General features: G+C 47.1%; 1 protein-coding gene across 5 annotated transcripts in view; it reads right to left on the bottom strand.

Annotated features, from left to right (window-relative positions):
- Positions 1-15,055, bottom strand: part of LOC106580083 (protein prune homolog 2) — a 50,811-nt gene that overhangs the window by 5,034 nt on the left and 30,722 nt on the right. For 4 of the 5 annotated variants that reach the window (XM_014160706.2, XM_014160704.2, XM_014160707.2 and 1 more), the window contains 9 exons: positions 10,271-14,358; positions 9,717-9,767; positions 9,109-9,582; positions 6,807-6,877; positions 6,189-6,392; positions 5,686-5,865; positions 4,765-4,864; positions 4,345-4,476; positions 3,181-3,267 (listed from right to left, as the gene is read on the bottom strand). In XM_014160706.2, coding sequence (XP_014016181.2) covers positions 3,181-3,267; positions 4,345-4,476; positions 4,765-4,864; positions 5,686-5,865; positions 6,189-6,392; positions 6,807-6,877; positions 9,109-9,582; positions 9,717-9,767; positions 10,271-14,358 — 5,387 coding nt within the window. Of the gene's footprint in view, positions 1-3,180; positions 3,268-4,344; positions 4,477-4,764; positions 4,865-5,685; positions 5,866-6,188; positions 6,393-6,806; positions 6,878-7,238; positions 7,505-9,108; positions 9,583-9,716; positions 9,768-10,270; positions 14,359-15,055 lie in introns of those variants that run through there. The other variant, XM_045702985.1, reaches the window with a different exon arrangement.

Here is a 15,055-nt window from a genome sequence, read left to right as displayed (position 1 = left end):
TACAACTTGATTGGAGATCTGGGGAAGGGTACCAAAACATTTCTGCAGCATTGAAGGTCCCCAAGAACACAGTGGCCTCCATCATTCTTAAATGGAAGAAGTTTGGAACCACCAAGACTCTTCCTAGAGCTGGCCGCCTGGCAAAACTAAGCAATCGGGGCCGAAGGGCCTTGGTCAGGGAGGTGACCAAGAACCCAATGGTCACTCTGACAGAGCTCCAGAGTTCCTCTCCTTCCAGAAGGACAACCATCTCTGCAACACTCCACCAATCAGGCCTTTATGGAAGAGTGGCCAGACAAATCAAATCAAATTTTATTAGTCACATGCGTCGAATAGAACAGGTGTAGCCCTTACAGTGAAATGCTTACTTACGAGCTCCCAACCAACAATGCCGTTTCAATAAATACTGACAAGAATAAGAGAAAAGTAACAAGTAATTAAAGAGCAGCAGTAAAACAACAATAGCAAGACTACATACAGGGGGGTACCGGTACAGAGTCAATGTGCCGGGGTAACCGGTTAGTTGCGGTAGTATGAACATGTAGGTTATTGAAGTGACTATGCATAGATGACAACAACAGAGAGTAGCAGAGGTGTAAAGAGGAGGGGGGGGGGGGCAATGCAAATAGTCTGGGTAGCCATTTGATTTGATGTTCAGGAGTCTTATGGCTTGGGGGTAGAAGCCGTTTAGAAGCCTCTTGGACCTAGACTTGGCGATCCGGTACCGCTTGCCATGCGGTAGCAGAGAGAACAGTCTATGACTAGGGTGGCTGGACAATTTGACCATTTTTAGAGCCATTTTTAGAGCCAGCTGACACCGCCTGGTATAGAGGTCCTGGATGGCAGGAAGCTTGGTCCCAGTGATGTACTGGGCTGTTCACACTACCCTCTGTAGTGCCTTATGGTCGGAGGCCGAGCAGTTGCCATACCAGGCAGTGATGCAACCAGTCAGGATGCTCTCGATGGTGCAGCTGTAGAACCTTTTGAGGATCTGAGGACCCATGCCAAATCTTTTCATTCTCCTGAGGGGGAATAGGTATTGTCATGTCCTCTTCACGACTGTCTTGGTGTGCTTGGACCATGCTAGTTTGTTGGTGATGTGGACACCAAGGAACTTGAAGCTCTCAACCTGCTCCACTGCAGCCCCGTCAATGAGAATGGGGGCGTGCTCGGCCCTCTTTTTACTGTAGTCCACAATCATCTCCTTTGTCTTGATTGCGTTGAGGGAGAGGTTGTTGTCCTGGCACCACATGGCCAGGTCTCTGACCTCCTCCCTATAGGCTGTCTCGTCGTTGTCGGTGATCAGGCCTACCACTGTTGTGTCATCGTAAAATGTTATGATGGTGTTGGAGTCATTTTCTTGTTTTCTTATGGTGGAATACAGCTCATTCAATGCTGTCTTAGTGCCAGCCTCTGACTGCAGTGGTATGTAAACAGCTATGAAAAATACAGATGAAAACTCTCTAGGTAGATAGTGTGATCTACAGCTTATCATGATATACCCTACCTCAGGTGAGCAATAGCTTGAGACTTCCTTAGATAACGTGCACCAGCTGTTATTTACAAAAATACATAGTCCGCCGCCCCCTTGTCTTACCAGACGGCGCTGTTCTATCCTGCCGGTATAGCGTGTAACCAGCCAGCTGTACGTTGATAGTGTCGTCGTTCAGCCACGACTCCTTGAAGCATAAGATGTTAGTTTTTAATGTCCCGTTGGTAGTTTAATCTTGCGCATAGCTCGTCGATTTTACTCTCCAAAGATTGCACGTTTGCTAGTAGAATGGAAGGAAGTGGGGGTTTATTCTATCGCCTACGAATTCTCAGAAGGCAGCCCACCCTTTGGCACCTTTTTCTCCGCCTCCACGCAAACTGCAGGGATCTTGGCCTGTTCCCAAGAAAGTAGTATATCGTTTGCGTTGGGCTCGTCAGAGTCGTGAAAGGAAAAAAAGGATTCTGCCAGTCCGTGGTGAGTAATCACAGACCTGATGTCTAGAAGTTATTTTCGGTCATAAGAGACGGTAGCGGCAACATTATGTACAAAATAAGTAAAACAATAGTTTGGGGACACGTAAAACGTCTGCCTTCCTCTCCCGCGCCATCTAATATAAGGCACTCTTCAGTAAAAGGCACCTAAAGGACTCTTGGACTATGAGAAACAAGATTCTCTGGTCTGATGAAACCAAGATAGAATTCTTTGGCCTAAATGCCAAGCGTAACGTCTAGAGAAAACCTGGCACCATCCCTACAGTGAAGCATAGTGGTGGCAGCATCATGCTGTGGGGATGTTTTTCAGTGGCAGGGACTGGGAGACTAGTCAGGATCGAGGGAAAGATGAACGGAGCAAAGTACAGAGAGATCCTTGACGAAAACCTGCTCCAGAGCGCCCCGGACCTCAGACTGGGGCGAAGGTTCACCTTCCATCAGGACAGCGACCCTAAGCACACAGCCAAGACAACGCAGAAGTGGCTTTGGGACAAGTCTCTAAATGTCCTTGAGTGGCCCAGCCAGAGCCCGGACTTGAACCCGATTGAACATCTCTGGAGAGACCTGAAAACAGCTGTGCAGCAACGCTCCCCATCCAACCTGACAGAGCTTGAGAGGATCTGCAGAGAAGAATGGGAGAAACTCCCCAAATACAGGTGTGCTTGTAGCGTCATACCCAAGAAGACTTGAGGCTGTAATCGCTGCCAAAGGTGCTTCAACAAAGTACTGAGTAAAGGGTCTGAATACCCATGGGAGATGTACATGTAATATTTAAGTAAAAAAAAAGACAAAATTAGCAAAAATGTCTAAAAACCTGTTTTTACTTTGTCATTATGGGGTAAAAATGCGATTTAATCAAGAATCCCACTGTACCTTACATCTTTACTAAACGTTAGACATATGAGTTACCACACCCGGTCTCAGGGATGTTATGTAAATCAGCTTTTAGTTTTTTTGCACTGTATTTGTGAAACAATCTTCAAAATTCTCTTAAATTAGATGTCTGTGCCTCTAGGGCAATTCAGATTCCTGATTGATGAATGTGTTTTGTTTCTGTTTGCATTTCATATTTGATGTTTGTATTCTGCAAACTTTCCATAATTCAGTGCTCTTCTGTAAAAGAGACATTGGTCTTAGTATGACTCCCTGGTTAAATAAAAGACAAATAAATGTGTGAGAAAGAACGGGTATCTCCACCTTATGAAGGGTCTGATGATTCCCAACACTGTTCGGATAAACCAAGACGGATGGACAATGATAAAGGATTTCAGATTCTTCCTGAGCCTGACATGAGACATGAAAACACAAAAGAAAACAAGAGTTAGTGAAAATTGAAGCATGAGTCTGTATGTACTGTATGCGTGTGTGTGTGTGTGTGTATTTCTGGTTTTACTATCCTTGTGGGGACCAGCAGTCCTCACAAGGATAGTAAAACATGGGTACATTTTGTCGGTCCCCACAAGGAGAAAGGCTATTTTAGGGGTTAGGGTTAGAATTATGGGTTCGGGTTAGGTTTCGGGGTTTCCCCAAAATCCAGAAACTCCCTAGTGATTCCATACAATGAAACAACGGCTGCGGCTTTGATGGCTAGAGGGCGGCGACCATCTGAAGCTTAAATTTGTCAAAATTCTTCTTCTGAATACTCAAATAAATACGGTTCGATGACAACATCGGCACCCCTACAGTAGTTTTCTTCATCGCAAGTATTTCATCGTCAGACATACAGTATTTGTAGGTTGTTGTTTACTTTGTATAACTAATGTGTAATGCTGTCTTCACTTCTCCTCCGAATAAAACGTGCATCTGTGAATAAGGGCATAACGTGCAGTTTTACGTTGCTGGGATTCCCCCAAAAGCGCACACCCACAGTTGTTACCCATCTCCACTGCTGTGGCAGTTGGCTACATAAAATAATTATATCAAATAATCGCAAATGTTTTAGGTGGAAAAGTACACATTTCCTAACTCCAAACTGATAGTACTTTTGACAAAAATATCTCTTTCAGCCGTACATTTTCAATAAAACAACCAATTTGTCCAAACTTCACAGATTTCTGAATCACGAATTCACTGGCAACGGAGCATAGTGAGGCCTGCATCCAGCAACGTCCCAAGTCACGTGACCCGTTTTTGCAGCTGTTTCAGAACAGCACTACAGGGAGAGGAAGTGGGAGAGGGCAAACGCAGCAGTAGTTTCAATGTATGGAATCACTTGGGAGTTTCTGGATTTTAGGTCAACTTCTTTAAGGTTAGGGTTGGGTTAAAGGTTTAGGGTTAGGTATTAGGGAAAATAGGATTTTGGTCCCCAGAAGGATAGAAAAACAAATGTGTGTGTGTGTGTGTGTGTGTGAGACTTGTTACCTCCTGTCAATCATATGGTAGCACTTCTTCATCCAACCTATTCCAGGCATCCTCCTGCGGGGTGTGGCTCCGTTCAGATACACAATCATGTAGTCTTCAGCAACCATGAGCTCCAGAGTGCTGATCACATACCTGAACACACACACACACACACACACACACACAATACTGTTCAGCACGTTTTGATACATGATTATACAGTACATGCATGATACATGTTATGCTTATGGATCTCAAAAAGGTAGAGCATTCTTTATTCATATACACAGATTCCTGTAACAGACTCCCTCTGACCTTCACACAACGTTAAGTTGCAGTATCTCTATTTACATTAGACACACCAGGCCAATAGAACAACAGCACTGTTTGGAACTCCCCTCTTAAATACACACAATCACAATCAATAGCAGTAGCACTTACAGGAAGAGGTTCTCCATGACGTAATGGTAATCCTCACAGTTACTGTCCGGTAGGAAGCACGCTGCAAACACGATGATGGCATTCAGGTCACCATAGTATCCTGAGGAGAAGGAGGAGATGGGGAGGGCCATCAAGAGGAGGTGGCTACTGAATAATCACAGGCTATTCAATGCAAAAGTGTGTCTGTGTGTCACGGTTGGGGTCAATTCAAATTGAAGTCACTCAATTCAGGAAGTGATTTGAATAAAAAATGCAAACATTAAAAAATGTATAGCTTCTCCTTTTCAGTTGATTGGGAAAATCATTGAAAATGGAAGCTATTTTTGTTTTATTTTTTTACCCCTTTTTCTCCCAGTTTCCTGGTATCTAATTGGTAGTTACAGTCTTGTCTCATCGCTGCAACTCCCGTACGGACTCGGGAGAAGCGAAGGTCGAGAGCCGTGCGTCCTCCGAATCACAACCCAACCAAGCCGCACTGCTTCTTGACACAATGCCCACTTAACCCGGAAACCAGCTGCACCAATGTGTCGGAGGAAACACCGTACACCTGCCGACCATGTCAGCGTGCCCTGCGCCTGGCCCGCCACAGGAGTCGCTAGTGCGCGATGGGACAAGGATATCCGTGCCGGCCAAACCCTCCCCTAACCTGGACGACACTAGGCCAATTATGCACCGCCCCATGGGTCTCCCGGTCGTGGCCGACTGCGACAGAGCCTGGACTCGAACCCAGGATCTCTAGTGGCACAGCTAGCACTGCGATGCAGTGCCTTAGACCACTGCGCCACTCGGGAGGCCATGGATGCAATTTTCAATGGCATTTCTGTTTATTTCCTCAATTGACTGACTTCAATATGACTCGGAGTGTGTGTGTGTGTGTGTGTGTGTGTGTGTGTGTGTGTGTGTGTGTGTGTGTGTGTGTACCTCCATGAGAGATGACTCTTTGGTAAGACTCAATACACTTCATGTCGATGCGGTGCTCCTGCTCCCCGATGACGACTGTCCTCCACAGTTTGGCGTCCTGTCGCTCCTCCTCTGCACTGTATTCTGGGATAGCCTCGCTAGGCTCCCTGTCTGCTTCCTGATTGGACCCCTGGGGGTCACCTGTTGGTGAAATCATTCTATAGCTAATGGCCTGACTCGCACACGTCATGATGATGCATAAGAATACAGCTAGAAGAGTCTTCATAAAAACAAAATGCAAACACACCTTGCTTGACATGTATGGGTGAGTGTATGTGAGTCTTTCTCTATTGTTTGTTTTTATTTACAAACAAATGACTGAAAGTGTCTTTTCATATATTGAATTGTGTCCAACACATTTTCTTGAACGCGTTTTAATTCCTCCTTCGCGTAGAGCCTGTGGTTGTTTTAGTCTGTCTGTCTGTATCATGTGTGTGTACAATGAGCTCGTGTGTGTGTCTCACCTATTCCGTTGAACTCCAGGGAGTCGGCCTCGTCAGGTGTGTCCAGCTCGTCCACGTTGATGTCCAGATCGTCGCCCGTATCCAAGGCGTCGTCAGAGAGGAGGGATCCCTCGCTGCGGTCCAGAGACACGTTCATGGGCGGGGCCACCAGCTTCTTCCTGGGTGGGAGGCTGTCCCCATTCAGCTCCAGAGAGGAAGGGGGATCTAATAAAAAATGTCCACGGTATGTTAGTGATATGACTCTCTGTATGCGAATGAATATTTCCTCATAAGTTCTTGAATTCATGATCAGTAAACGGTGATACAAGCCCAATTGACATCATCAAAAAAAATGCATTAGTGGAGAGAATAGATAGCAATATCTTTAGAGACAGCGATACACTAGAATGACTAGGAGATGAGATATGACTTCTTATTTTGAGTGTAAACCTATCTACCACAAATTGATAGCAGGATGCTAGTGGCGTTGGTTGTAGTATAGATGACCAATGGAGCGAGTGGGACATGGGTTAAGAGACAGTATTTCGACCCACAGATCAATGACAACTGACTCTGCACAGATGCACTTTTTTCCCTCGTGTGTGTCGAAAAGTGCGTGCGTGTATGTATGTGCATCACCTGGTCTGTTTTCCGACCCATCTGTGTGGTCTTTATTTGAGGCCATCATCCCAGGATCGTCTGAAGCAGGCCTACCCCAAACACACACAATCATCCAGTCACGACTAAAACAACCAAGGACTCTATACTCAACTGAGGAATTTTAAAAAACATTCAAGAAAACGAGTTTGACACAATTCAATAGATGAACATACACTTCTAATAATTTGTTTGTAAATACTTGACCACAAAGCATCACTAAACGCACGTGGACCAGGGACAATACAACCTTTTTTTTTAAATGTATTCGCCTCCAAGCCGCACACCCTTATTAGCATAACTCCCATTAACAATGGGGAGTTAGACAAAGACTCGCACGCACTCGCGCATGCACACACTTTCCAACATACCCAGCTTTCCCAACAATGGGCCGAAAATATACTAACGACTAACCAATTGCTTCTAGTCTAAAGAGAGTTGTTGTTGTTGGTGCCGTTCTCTCCAACAAAGATGCTCTACAAACTCGCCTCTTCCCAGACAACCAGGTGATCTCTGTGCTGCTCTCCTGTCAACTGGGATGCCACACACTTCTCTCTCTTCCCCAACTCTTGTTTTTTTTTTTAAATCTTCCACACTTTGCTTCTCTTTCTGGCTGTTCTGATTCTTTTCTTTCAGCATAAGAGGCTCGGACCCTCACTCGCCATATTGGAGTCATGTGACCTCCCTCTGAATCTTAATGAGAACTGATCAGCTATCGCAGAGTGTAGAGCATGTCAAAATCAACACAAATTAAGCATAAAATATATTAAGCTATGTTTAGTTACATTTGTCCACTACTCTTTCTAAAATTAGACTCCATGTCGGCCTCCAAAAAAAAAAACGGTTAAAAAAAAACAAGATTGTCACAACGAATTTAATTGTCAAAAATACATTGAATGTATTTAGAAGTTAGTTTCCCCCCTTTCTCATAAACAGTACAGCAAACAGAACTCAATCACAATTATTCAACACACACAAATAGGGGGAGGGGTCATATTTATCCCCCTGTAACCAAAGAGGGGAGGAGTCATTAGAATTACAAAGAGGGGCGACAAGGCAAGACAAACATCCACAACCCACTGGGCACACACAGGTTGAATCAACGTTGAATATACGTTAAATTTACATCTTTGCCCAGTGGGAATGCAACTGGGGCAGAGATTAAAAAAAGCGCACACACACACACCAAAAAACAGAGTAAACACTTCATAAAAGAGCAACCTAAAGTTCCTTTCACTGAAACTGCTCTCCATTGGAAACACTGCCTATTCAAGGGAGTGTACATCTGAACATAGAATGTAGGCTACATGTTACACATAGCATGTTGGAATTTGCATGTGGAGTGTAGACATAATAAATACTCTGTAGTATGAAATGACATGTAGCCCATTCTGGAGCATAGATTGGAATGGAGCCAACTCCATTGCTTGGGAGCGCATTCCACATTAATGGGACAGTTGCCAAGCAACAGAGGTCAGGACTTCCTAATAAGTGGCCCATCCCACAGAGGAATTTGTGAGTGAGTGAGTGAGTGAGTGAGTGAGTGAGTGAGTGAGTGAAGTACACACACATACAGTTGAATACTTTGGCAATCTGGTTCCACAGTGAAACCTTGAGATGCAAATAACCCCCCCAAAATATTTTAAGGAAATAGAAATGCTTGGAGGTCCTTATGCAATATAATTCATTTAAAAGCATGTGTGGATCAAGACAAACTGATCTAAATAAACACACCTAGGGCTGGTTTCCTGGACACAGATTTGGTCACATTCTATACTAAAAAGCAATGGAAATTCTACATTTAAATTGTTAGGTTGTGAGTAAGTAATCATTTTTGAGTAATACTTCTGGAATAACCAGTCTGGATATTGAAATATGATGCTCTGGGCTACACTAAACAGTGAGCTGCTTCTATCACACACACACACACACACACACACACACACACACACACACACACACACACACACACACACACACACACACCCTATAGGTTCAGTATGAACCTATACTGCACTCCTGTGGTAATACACAATACTGCAGCTCAATGTCTCCAGTCTATTCTGATCTAGTCAATAATTTAGTCAATAAAATGATGAATTAGATACTGAATACTTGAGAGATTCTCAAAAGACAACATAATATTTTCACTCAGATCTGTCCAAATTTGGAATTGTAAGAACCTGGTCCTAGATATGTTTATACTCCTATGGTCATTTTCATGCCAAACATGCCAACCGAGACAGAACAAACAGATCTAGGAGGAGGTTAGTAAATAACTTACCTGGAGAGTAGAAAGTGGGAATAGTCATCAGGAACATAATGGGTCTGCTCTTCAGTCTCATAACGGGCATGGTCTTCAAGAAGATACTTAGCGTTGCCCGTGGGGTCATATGGCTCTTCAGGAGTTCTGGAGTGGTCTTGACCTTCAGCCTCCCAGTGGGCCTGGCCTTCACTGTCATAATGGCTGCAGTCATCAGACCGGTCTTGGCCATTGCCTTCAGTATGGTAGTAGTAGGAATTAGTAGTATGTCCTTTAGCCTCATAGTGTTGGCTGAGGAGATCATCTCTCTCATCTTCAGCATGGTCACAGGTTTGGTAGTAGGCATGGTCTTCAGTCTGTTCAGTGTGGTGGTCAGTGTGTCCATATCCATACTGGGTGGAACTGTTGTTGGATTGGTCCTGGCCCGCTGTCCACTGGTGAGGAAGCCCCCCGCTGGCTTGATGGTTCCAAGACTGGGATGCAACATCTTCAAGTCTAAAGGGGGGAAAAATTTACAAAACAGATGACAAATACACATCAAACATGTAATAATCACTGACTATCAGTCATTCTCATGTCCACTAAAGAGTGCAAAATACTGTTTAGAAATCACAGATTCTCATACACACCTTGTGTGAGACAGAGGGGAGCTGGCTCCATTAGCTGTGGTGGGGATACAGCTGTAATGAGGCAGGTAATGCATATTTAATGAGGCGTAAACAGATTTCTAAACACACCCAGGGCTGAGATCAAAGTCTGGCGCAACACCACACACACACACACACACACACACACACACACACACACACACACACACACACACACACACAACCCTTGTTTCATCTTCAAAAGCTCTGATCTTGTTGGAGAGGCGTATGAGGCAACACAGGTGCAGTATCCACGCTCTTCCCCCTCCACCCACCCCATTCTTCTCTCACATAGTACACACCGTCTCACTCTCCTGAGAGCTTTTAACTCTGCTTGCACAGTCTGTGCTACTTTACAAATACCCAGCAGCTGTTTAGAGACCCATACACACTCCGAAACCCATAGAAAAGGCAGGATAGCCTAAGGGCAAACACAAAGAAGCATAATATACACAAAGAAACACCATAACTCTCATTTATGTAAAGAATTGTACGGTGTGCAATATACTGCATGTTACTTTATAGATATTACTTACCCCAGATAGGATGAGTCCATTTCTTCAAAATCATCTCCACAACCTCCCATTTTAGGATCGACTAACAGGTCTTCAAGGCCCTGTATAGGTCTTCGGGGTTGATCTCTCATTGGTTGCTCAGCTGCAAAGTCAACCTGATTCTGCAAGAACCTTTCAATCAATGGCTGTGCTGTCAGTCTATCACCATCCTCTGAGAAATGACCTCCACTCGGGTGCTCACTATTCTCCAGTAGCTCAGCGGTAGGCCCAGGGTTTGGTGCATGGGCGTGGCTGCGTATCACCCCACATACTCCTTTCTCCATCTCCTCACCTGTGTCCCAACTGGGAGGGTCCATGCCAAACTCCTCCTCCTCCTTGTCCATGAGGTCGCCTGAGAACGGAAGCCCCACCTCTTGGACAGGAGAGGGACCGCCTGACAGGTTCTCGGGAGTGCCCATCAACGAGCTGTCCCCCAATGGGGATTGTGAGCTGTCTGTGAGGGGGAGGGGAGACTGGGGGATGGTGTGATGCCGCTGCTGGTCGTCTTGTTCCCTCGGCAGAGAGCCCCAGCCCTGGCTCCGTTGAGAGGGAGATGGGGGGACGGAGGGGGAGAGCCCACCCTCGTCCGAGTCCTCCAGAGAGATCTGAGAGTGGACGTAGACCTCCTCCCTGGCTTTGAGGAAGTGTTGTTCTGCTGGGTATCTCAGGGAGGCGCTGCTGCTTTTTACGACTCTGGCGTTCGTCTGGCCATCATAGCGGTCGTCAACCAAGTCCGAACTATCGAGGCCTGCTACTCTCATCTCTGACTGGTGGAGGCCTGGCCGATTGGTGTCTGATTGGCCGCAGCCGCTTATCTCTGTGGTTACTTGGATTTGAGGGCTAACAAGATAAGAGGCGGCTGTTTTGGAGTACCTTTGGTTGGTTGTGTGCGAGCTTTGACAGAAGCCAATCCCATTTGCGTTGGCTTGGGATTGGGTAGAGTGGTCTTCATCTGTGGGAATAGGCGAAATAGGATTGTCACCTGCATCTGAGCAGAATGGGCTGTGGATATCCATGTTCGTTCGATCACGCCTATTTAGCTCATTGTTTTCTTGGTAATGTCTGTGAGTGGCTGTGCCGGATTGGAGTAAAGTAGCCGCATAAGAGAGCATGCTATATGTCTCTAAGGATCTAGACCCCTCCCTCCTGCCAATATCACTGTCTCTGGTTACATTCCTCTCTCTATAATCATCCTTCATCTCTCTATCACTCTCTCTGACCGTCCCTGACACAATGATGTAGTCCATCTCCAGGCCTGATGAGGATTCTCCATCTGAGTTGGACCTGACGTCCTCGCTGCTCCCGGGAGGAAGGCTATCTGGGCTGGGCTTGAGCCTGTCTTTTTCCCCTGAGCTGGAGCTCAGTGACATAGGAACAGTATGGATGCTATCTTCCACATGATGAGGTTCCCCATCCGGATAGATCACCTTAGTAGTCCATTGGAGGGATGATGCGCCATTTGGTGGCGATTCAGAATCACCGGCTTTTACAACAGGGGTTGATAGGTGGTCCCAACTGTCAAGCTTTGGGGATGCAGAGGGTTGAGTCTGGGTTATGGCTGGGTCTTTCCATGTCTGGTCAAAGTTTAACTCAGTGACTAGCTCCTCCCCGTGACTCAGAGGTAAGGCGTCATCCTCTGTGGGGGAGGAGCCATCATCCACCAGCACAAATGGGGAATGGCTACTCAGGTCCTCTGTCCAATCGGGGCCCTCAGATGCCTCAGACCCCTGCCCTCTGTTGTCATACGCACTCTCCACAGAGGGCCCCCCTGGAACTGGAAGCTTCCCATTTCTGATCCTGTGGCCCAGTCCAGAGGTTCCGTCGAACAGGAACACCTGTCTGCCAGTGGAAGTCAACTGTTCAATGCCTGTCGTTGTTGACCCGCTATAATCACTGTTGCCTTTCACGATGGACGCCTGATGTTTAGTGGTGCTTCCACTTGATTCTGGCTTGAGCACTGCTATAAAAGGGCTGAACTGACCTTGGATCAGCTCAGTAGTGTCTGCTCCAGGGCAGGCCTGGAGGTCAGGGGAGGAGTTCTGACTCCAGATGCCTCCTCCTCCTACGTTATCATACTCAGAGGTAGACGTCACCATGTTGGGGACGGGGATGAGCATGGCCCCCGACATTTGATCCTGTGCAATTTGATTCTCTGTCATCATGTGATCATCATGCCCTGATTGGGGACATATTTTTCCCTCGTCTCCATTGATGACTATCTGAACTCTCTGGGCCTGCCTCCTTACATTCTCTTGCAGTGGAGAGGCTTCTTCAGAATATCTTCCCTCCCCCTCATGTTGCCTTAGGTCTGTCCCAGGCTCCACCTCCCAGGGCTCCATGCCAGCAAGCTCCTCCCTCCCAGTCCCAGCGACCTCCGGACTGGTTGCCATGGAAGCACTGTCTTCCTGTATGGTGGTGTTCCACATGTCCATCCCCTCACTAGACACACCCAGTGGACTCTCCAAGGATGTTCCCAGCGCAGGGAGCCCGCAGGAGTCCGACCGCTCCGACAGATCGGCCAGGTCTGGGGTAGTGAGTGTGGATTGGCTGTCTTCGTGGATTGTCATGTTCCATAGGTCCAGAGACTCTGGGTAGGACGGGGTCGTGACACTGGTGGCGCTGGTCGCACTGTCCGATTTGAGAAATCCCTTCTGGGCTGAGTAGGTCCAGAAGTCCAGCTCTGTGGCCTTCCTGACTAGACCATCCTCTTCTTCCTTCGAGGTCTCTGGCGTGAGAGGGGCCATAGACGCTCGCTTTTTTCCTACCACAGAAGACCGTGCACGTGATGTGACTTTGAGGAGCTTCCCTTCTCCGTTTTCTTCGTCCGGAGGAGTGAGCTGCAGATCGTCCAGTGTCACTGGCTGCCATGGTTCTGTGAAACCTGAGTCAGGGTTCCAGGTGTCGTAGGGTTCTATGTACTCATTCACAAGAGTGAGCTGTCTCTCCACTGGTTTGGAACAGACATCCTTCTCTTCTCGCAGCTTAGAGTTTCTCACATCTCCTTCTCCTCTTCCGCTGTCCTCGTCCTCTCTCAGTCCCTCCAGATCAATGTCAGGGTTAGGACAATCTGTGCAGACATACCCAGCCTCTGTCAGGCTCCACGTGTTGGCGTCATCCGAGGTGGAGCCTTTAGTATCCAAGGCAAAGTCATCCCAGGCCTCTGACGAGGATACGCTCTCTTTGTGTTGCAGCCCGTTGATTCTCTCAGCGACGTCCTCTGGAAAGAAGCGGACCTCTGTGCCACTGTGAGTGCTGCTACCCACAAGGCTGTTGACAGGAGTGGGAGGGACCCTGTTCATGCTCTGGTCCATCAGATCTCCTCCCCCAATCAAGTCGTTTCCTACAAATCCTCCATGCCCAGCTGACGAGTCAGGGGTGTAGAAATCCACCATGCTCAGCTCGTCAAACTCAGACAGGCTGGAGCTGCCATGGCCTCCTGTACCTCGAGAGGAGTGCAGCACTGCATCTTCTGCAGGTGGTGACGAGTTACTGCAGTGCAGTGGGTCAAAGCTGAACAGCTCAAGGTTTTCGCCGCTCCTGTTCCTGCTTGAGTGTCTCCTCTCATGCGGGATGGGGGACAGAGAGGGGAACCCGAGCGCCGGGTTCAGGAGGAAACCCCCAGCCATCGCCTCGGCTACCGGGCTGTCATCGCTTAGGAACACAGAGCTCTCCTTGGAGGAGCGGCTGCTGCGGATGGTTGCCAGGCCGCTGTCCGGGCTCACCAGGTCAGCACCCACATCACCAGGCATCGCTACAGCAACGGGGCCCTCGGGCCTCTCCACGTCAGAGCCGTACATGTCGGTGAAGCCTGAGGAGCCCTGGGACAGCGGGGCGCTGCCCGCCACGCCCTCCGTGGAGGAGGTCCTGCTAGTGGGGGCGCAGGCTAACAAGTGGCACCGGCGCTCCATGAACTCCTTGAGGAGCTCCATGACCAGGGGTCCCAGACCTCGAGGTGAGTCTGCCAGGGCCTTGTGGTGGTAGAGCTGCAGGGACCCTTGGGAGCCCTGGGGACAGTCCACAGGCTCCAGCCTAAGAGAGGAACTCACCGACTCCTCCAGCTCACAGCAGATCTGGAACAGAACCGGAACAAGCGGAATGACAGCATGGTATAAAAAATGCTTTGGCATGGCCAAGGACAAAATTAAATCTGTTCCATTTTGATGTTATTTAAACAAAAATGTTCAATATAAGTGATTCACTTTTTCACTTTCAAAATGTCAATGTTTTTATATTATTTCCAACATATACACAAATATATTGGCAGTGTATCTCTTTACTAGGTCATATGTGTGCATACCTCTCTATTAAGTTATGTTTGTGTTAATCTCTCTAGTAGGTAATGTCTGTATACAGTGCCTTCAGAAAGTATTTATAGCTCTTGACTTATTCCACATTTTGTTGTGTTACAGCCTGAATTCAAAACGGACTCAAAAAGTCATTCTCACCCATCTACACACAATACCCTGAAGTGACAAAGTGAAAACATAGTTCTATTATTTTAGAAAATGAAATACAGATATATCTCAATTACATAAGTCTTTACACCCGAGTCAATGCTTTGTAGAAGCACCTTTGGCGGTGATTACAGCTTTGAGTCGTCTTGGGTATGTCTATCAGCTTTGCACATCTGGATTTGGGGATTCTCTCCCGTTCTTCCTTGCAGATTTTCTCAAGCTCTGTTAAGTTAGATGGGGAGCGGCGGTGAACAACAATCTTCAAGTCTATCTACAGATTTTCAATGGGATTCAAACCTGGGCTTTGGCTGGG

This window comes from Salmo salar, chromosome ssa20, assembly GCF_905237065.1.
Source record: "Salmo salar chromosome ssa20, Ssal_v3.1, whole genome shotgun sequence".
NCBI classification, from domain to species: domain Eukaryota; kingdom Metazoa; phylum Chordata; class Actinopteri; order Salmoniformes; family Salmonidae; genus Salmo; species Salmo salar.
This window is presented reverse-complemented; position numbering and strand designations above follow the sequence as displayed.